Source organism: Trypanosoma theileri (assembly GCF_002087225.1).
Source record: "Trypanosoma theileri isolate Edinburgh chromosome Unknown TM35_Tth_33_V1, whole genome shotgun sequence".
Lineage (NCBI taxonomy): Eukaryota > Euglenozoa > Kinetoplastea > Trypanosomatida > Trypanosomatidae > Trypanosoma > Trypanosoma theileri.
This window is the reverse complement of record NW_021639875.1, coordinates 130,167-136,840: the sequence shown is the minus strand read 5'-3', so window position 1 is coordinate 136,840 and position 6,674 is coordinate 130,167. Positions and strand designations below refer to the sequence as shown.

The following is a 6,674-nucleotide window of genomic DNA, read 5'->3' as shown; positions in this document are numbered from 1 at the left end:
TTCTTTCCCCGCTTAGCCCTTCAAGTCCGTTCCCTTGACTGTCGTTTCGCTAGATAGTAACTCGGGACAGAGGGAATCTCATTAATCCATTCATGTGTAAACCCAATCGCACCACAGGACAGGGGACCAGCGCAAAGGAGTCACACCTCCACTCCAGTCGCTCACACACAAACCCCACGGGGGCCGCAGTGGAGTGGTCCAGCAACACAACGGTGTCCTTCCCACTCACAGTGCACACACACACATAATGACAGTCTCACATGCTCATATCAGAAAGGCACTGCGGCATTCCCTAAAATGTACACTAAGTCACACACCTACAGAGAGGAAAAGAAAAACACAAGAAAAGAACAACAACAACAACAGGATACTAACAGCACACAAAGCACTCACAATACAATAATCACAGCTGCCACTCCCATCAGAGAAAAACATTCACCCACACCAACACATCAACTCAACCCCAAAAAAGAAAGAAACAGATCCATTACGTGAAGCCGAGGCGGATCAGTCTCAGTCCATCTCCCCGCAGGCTGCAGTCACTCAAGCAAGCCAAACAACAAATAACACACACAACAAGGGAGGAAATATCTTCACGGCAATGCTGTGAGTGACACCACCGAGAGAGAAGGTGAGAACAAAGAAATGTGTTTTCATTACGTGGGCGGTGTGAGTAGCAACCCAAACACACAAAGGAAACACACTCAAACACCTACAACCCATCAATATTTATACCAAAATAAAAATGTAAAAAAAGAGTGACTGCATGAGGCAGACACAATAATAGAGCAAAGATGTAAAAGAAAAAAAAAAGAAATTCATTACTGACTGTGGCTTCGATGCCTGAACACAGCCCAATCCACCCCAAGGTTAACAACGGAAAATCATTGTGTACTGAACCTGCCGTACCCATATCTTTATTCTTAATGTCCGTGCACCAGTTTGTATATAATGAAAAAAAGAATCATTCCATAAAAATGAACACACAAGATACACAAGGTGTATCGGAAACGCAAAAGAGAAACACACGGCTACACATAAAGTGCAATGAAATCACAATGATAAACACACACAATGGAAAAACAAAATAATAAAAACAAAACAAAAAGAAAGCTGAGTTCACCAAGTGAATATCTTCAGGAGGCAATAACACAATTTCCAGCAGTAGGTGTGTGTGTGTCTTTCGTACAGGGCGAGCAATGGAAATGATGCACACATGATGACAGTCCATACACACACACAAAGAGAAGGAAGGTTGGTAGTGTGCGTGTTTGTGTGTCTTGAACCTCCTGCCATTCTTCACATTTCAGTCACAGCCATTAAAACACATCGGGATTGTATACCATTCCCAATGGGTAAAAGCAATAGTTATTAATATCACGGAACACACACATCACCAGGAGGACACAGTGAATGGCGGCACAGCAGAGTCCAGATAATGCGAACAAAGAAAGAGAACACTCCCCTCACAAAATGATGGTTTGTCATGCGATAAGTGCCATAGGGAATCCAATAGATGTGTTCAGTAAAAAAATGCAAACAAGAGATTTATCGTGATAGAAGAAAAAAAAAAGAAGGGCTGATATTTAACCAAAAAGAACAGTGACCTTACAATGCATCCATGTCCACTCAAACAGAGGTCAACTGTGCAGCTGTGTCATGGGAACAACGATCAGCAAACGAGAGTGCAACTCAATACACACAATAGAAGCAGCAATAAAGGACTGTGCACCAATGCAGGACTGTTGCTGCTGTCTCTCTCTTGCATTGCATTTATTTCATGCGCTACATCTATTTGTGGCCCTTTTGCCTCCTTCTCTTTCTCTGCGGTTACACTTTCCTGTCCTTCCTTGAACGTTTCTTCCCGACTTTCTTTGGTCTCTTTTCCCCCACCGTTATTTTCCCTCCCCGCCACTTCTCCATTTTCGTTTTCTTTCTTCTCCGTCTCTCCTTCCTCGACCTTTTCTTCCATTGTGGCATTTGGCCCTTTCGCCTGCTCTTCTTCAGTCTCCTTTTCTTCTTTCGCTTCTACCTTGTGTGTCTCCCGCGCTTTTTCTTCTCCAGGCCCCCTCGTCACTTCATTATCCCTTGGCGGCTGCTCTTCAACTTCACTCTCTTTTTTATCTTCAACCAGCTCCTCCGGTTCCAGATGCCGAAATTCTTCTTTTGCTTTTGCTTTTGCCTCCTCCAGTTTCTTAGAAACGTCGTCTATTCTCTTCGCCGCCATTTTATTAAATTGTTCATCATCGTCATCTTCTACCATGATGCCTTCCATATCAATTTCGTGCTTCGCGACTTCTCCCAAAGTCTCACTGAGGGCCATCAACTCCCTACTCGCGTTATCCTTGAGCGTGCCCGCACTCCGCAGTGTTTCGATTTCAATCACCACATATTCGAGTTCCTTTCTGAGGTTCAATAACGTTTGGATTGCTTTATTGCTGTTCTCTACGAGTTTCTTTACTTCCGGCTCTTGCTGCTTTTCGTTCGGATGTTCTTTCAGGAAACGCTCTCGAGCGTTCTCAAGTCCCTCCATTTCGCCTTTTAAGTCCCAAGTTCTAACTTTGCATCTATCTAGCAAGATATGCATGTCCACGAGTGAAACTGTCAAGTTGCTAATTGCGTATATGTTTCCTTGCATTCTATCCTTATTTCCTTTCATCCACGTTTCTTTTGACTCACCCGCCGTTTCTTCTTCTAATTCCTTAATCTTTTTATCAAGAACCTTGATATCCTTCGCAGCAGTTTCAGCATGCTCGGTGTTTTTCTTGCACAATTCCACATCCCCCTTTAACGCAGACAGACAACCAGCCGTATGCACAATGTGCTCGTACGCCTTGGTTACCGAGTTGTTTAACTGATCCACATCTGCTTTACTTAACTCATTGGTGGAAATATCCCGCACAACATCAGCTGCATCCGCCGCACACACACAGCACTGAAGAAGTACCAATAGGTACACCACACGACCCATTTGAGTGAACATCGTTGTCATGAATATCACTTCGGTTGCTTGGATCTGTGGTAACAAGGAAGAAGAGAAGGAGAAAAGAGACGCACATTAAACATACTGAAAAACAGCAGCAACGCAGATGGAAAAGTAGAGAGAGCAACATCATAACAGCAATCAAACCACTCACACAAAACAAAGCAACGCGACGCAGGCAATCAATCTTACCACTTCACAAAAAAACAAATGCACTCCAGGTTCAGTACGGATGTCAAAACAACACCCCCAATTACGAAAAAAAACCACGAAAACAAACAAAAAGAAACAGCACCATGGGAATTTACCTACAGACCCCAGTTATCCCACTCGGCAATAATACACAACGTGCCCTCTGACTATCTTTCACCGATAGCGTAACCTCATTGCACGAATGGTCGGCATCCCCCAAAAACCGTTACAAGACCACTGAGGAGATACCAGCAAACGCAGGACACCATCTCATGGCACAGTACCCAAAGAGCACTCCCAACATGAACGTCAAATGTAACACTGCAACCCATCAGCCATCACAACATCCACACGTCAAATTCCCTGTGGTTTCAACATGGGCGCACGCAACATCGGCACCCTTTACTGCAAAGAACTGCTCGAACGACTGTCACCATCCCCCATTAGCCCATGAACACATCACAATGATGAGTGTCTGCTGTGCGCACACGTTCACCACACACTCCTCTTTGTGTGTATTGGATCCGTGGCGCATATCAAAAATACACGAGCGACCCAGTCGGAAATAGAACCTCCAAACACCACGAGATCACGGACATCGTCAGGTGAGCAACCGCAGGCCAATGTTGGGCGGCATCACCTGAAATCGCACCTCACTTTCACAATGCCGGAGATTGGAAACAACCACCATTGCATGGGATGTGAAAACACAGTTGCGGGAGGAAAAGAAAGATGCACATCATCAACAGCATTCGGAATAAACACACGACCCCGGGGTACAAAACCCGGCAAAAAGTTCACCTGCACGCCATAAAAGCCCACAAACAAGTGAAGTAAACGTGCCAAGACAAATCGCCCACACCCAAAACAAGAATCCCTGAAAACCAAAAGGACGGAAACACACACCGTACCAATCACTCACACACCAAACACAGATGTCCTCTGTCCCAAGGAAACACCATATCTCCGACCACACACCTGGCCGCAGAAGAACTCTCTGGTGACTGAACTTGCTCAATTCCCACATTAAACCACGACAGAAATAGAACACCAAACACCGACAGAGATGACGAACCCCCACCACGAGGGCAATCCAGGGGCAAACGACTGCGAAACCCCACAAAGTTCGACTAGAAACATTTACAGACGCCGATAACGAGTAACACCTCTTCCCCCACTTTTCAAACAAAGTACTTGAAGAAACAACACCCTCTCCAAATACGCGGTTAATCCACGAACACGACACCGACGAAGAAACCAAACACCACCTCCAAACAGGGTCCCACAAATACCATACATAAGAGAATATTAAATACGAAAAAAGAGAGGCCTACGAGACGTCCACCAACTATTTTGGCACACACACACGCACAAATGAGCGCAACACATAAACAACAACACACGTATCGGAACCCACAATCAAGAACTATGGCATTGTTTGTTTGTAGTTCGTTTGCATTAGCACTGCTCGCAATACAATGTTGTTCGCATCTCTAACGTCACAAACAACGTTCATGAAAATACACTCCTTGCACGAGCACGAAAACGACGGGACATTCCCGCTACCGCTGCAGCGATTACGGACACAGATCATCCCCAACTCTGAATGTCCTCCCACGCTCTTTCCTCCATAATTATATTTAGGAGGGTAATATCAAACATATCCCCTTTCCACCCCTCCACCCATGGGACTCCATATCATCATGGATTTGTTTTTTATTTTCTTTCTTCACGTCTTTATGGATATTACTCCAATGGTACGGCTATCAACCGTACACCGTAGAACACCTAGTTACCGACATACGAGTGGCTCCGAAGAGGAAGAAGATCCCTTCATTTTATAGGATCCTCAAGCTCTTGTAATATGATTTTTGGTTGTAGCCCGTTCCCATACGAGAGAACCAGTCTACGAGAAATCTGATCGAGCAAACCCTACCAGATCTCTCTACTCTCACTTTTCTTACACAGAACCCGTCCTCAAGTCTCCTTTTGGTATTAATGTTCGTTATTTTTGGGTTTATTATAATAGATTGACCTCAATGAACTCCTATTTATTTTGTTGCTTGTTGGGTCGGTGATGAGCGCCTTGAGCGTACTCTTCTATCAAGGTTTCCATATTCGAGCTCGTCGCTGATTTTAGAGAGGTGGGGAGGTAAGCTGCGTAGGGTTTCGTGGTTGTGAAGAGTGTGGCATAGTGTAGTTCCGCTCCACCGTAATGAGGAACTGTGCTAATCGCTTAGAAAAACATAGTTTCATCAGGGGTACATCATCAACTATCGCAAATTGAACTCGCAGTGGATGAAGAGCGGGGCAACTCAAAAGATGCAGAGCTGTTTCGTCGCATTCGTCGCGTTGGCTGGTGTGCACGTGAGTAAGTTGATACCCGTGTCGAGACATTCGGTGTTGAGTTAGGCCTGATTTACTCATACACATTGACGACCGCACGTGGGACAGACTAATGGCGGAAAGTCTCTTGTTTTCGTTGTCTTGTATTACCCATTGGTGGAATTTGTTTTTTGTGGCATACCCTCTCCTTCATGGAATGTTCTGCAGTGTATTGCGAGGGAGTCTAGGTGTGCGTAGAACTTCTGGCATACTCCGCATTGGACTTTTTCTCTGTCCTCACGCTCCAGTGGCGACGTATCTCGCTGGCGTTTCTTATTTCGCGGAAAGGCTACTTGTATTGTTGCTGGCAGAATTGGGGTTCCAGGTGGATGTTTAAACTTTTTGTGGCAGGCGAGCGCTCCAATGTTGCCAAGTCGCGTAGACAAAATTCGCAGCATAGTGAAGCAGGCTGTGGGATGAGCTGAGGGCGAGGTGCGCCTTTTTTGGGGTCCTCAGGATGCCGTGCTCTAATATGAGGTTTGAGACCTGTTTTAGAGCGCGCTATCATATCACATTTGTCACAGGGAAATGCTGATCCTTCTGGTGGTATTGATTCGTTGGCTCGCGGGCGTTTTCTCTCTGGGACAGGGTATGTGACGTTGTGCATGTATCTAAGGTGGCGTGTTAATCCATTTTGAAGCGGAAATGTTCGGGCACACATACTGCAGGCAAACGGATGAGGTTTTGCTTTAGGCGAAGTGGGGCGGGGTAACGTTGTGGCCGGAGGTGGGGTAATGTTGTGGGAGTGGCGGAGGTTCTGGCGGGATGTCCGGCGGAGGTGGCTCATGGGGGAATTTGATCTTCCAGAACGCATCGGCCCTCTTGAACCCATGTGTTTACTGACCATATGTACTACTGCGGTGTTCCTGCATGAGTATTGCGCCCCGCATTCAGTGCAGGAGGCAGGTTCCGTTGCTTTGTTTAGTGCATAGAGCGGTCTTTTTTGGCCAGGTGGAATAACGGGTGCTAGCATATTGATTTGTTGGGGATTGCACCATCGACAACCAGAGGGAATATGGGTTTGTATCTTTCGCAGCAACCAGCCATAGCGATGCGAAGCACCTGTGCGAAAACGTGCTAAGGCTGTTTCTTCTTCTCTAGTGAGTTCCGGGTT

The 6,674-nt window shown here is 45.9% G+C and overlaps 2 protein-coding genes across 2 annotated transcripts; both read right to left on the bottom strand.

The window, feature by feature from the left end:
- Positions 1-1,672: 1,672 nt before the first annotated feature.
- TM35_000331640 (uncharacterized protein) lies at positions 1,673-2,992 on the bottom strand (the record flags this gene model as incomplete). Its single annotated transcript, XM_029028920.1, has 1 exon — positions 1,673-2,992. The coding sequence occupies one exon, from the start codon at positions 2,990-2,992 to the stop codon at positions 1,673-1,675; it is 1,320 nt and encodes a 439-aa protein (XP_028879773.1).
- A 2,857-nt stretch (positions 2,993-5,849) lies between these two features.
- TM35_000331630 (Tbingi protein) lies at positions 5,850-6,674 on the bottom strand (the record flags this gene model as incomplete). The annotated part of the gene is made up of 1 exon (XM_029028919.1): positions 5,850-6,674. A coding segment is annotated over one exon (825 nt), but the record flags the coding sequence as incomplete, so codon positions are not given.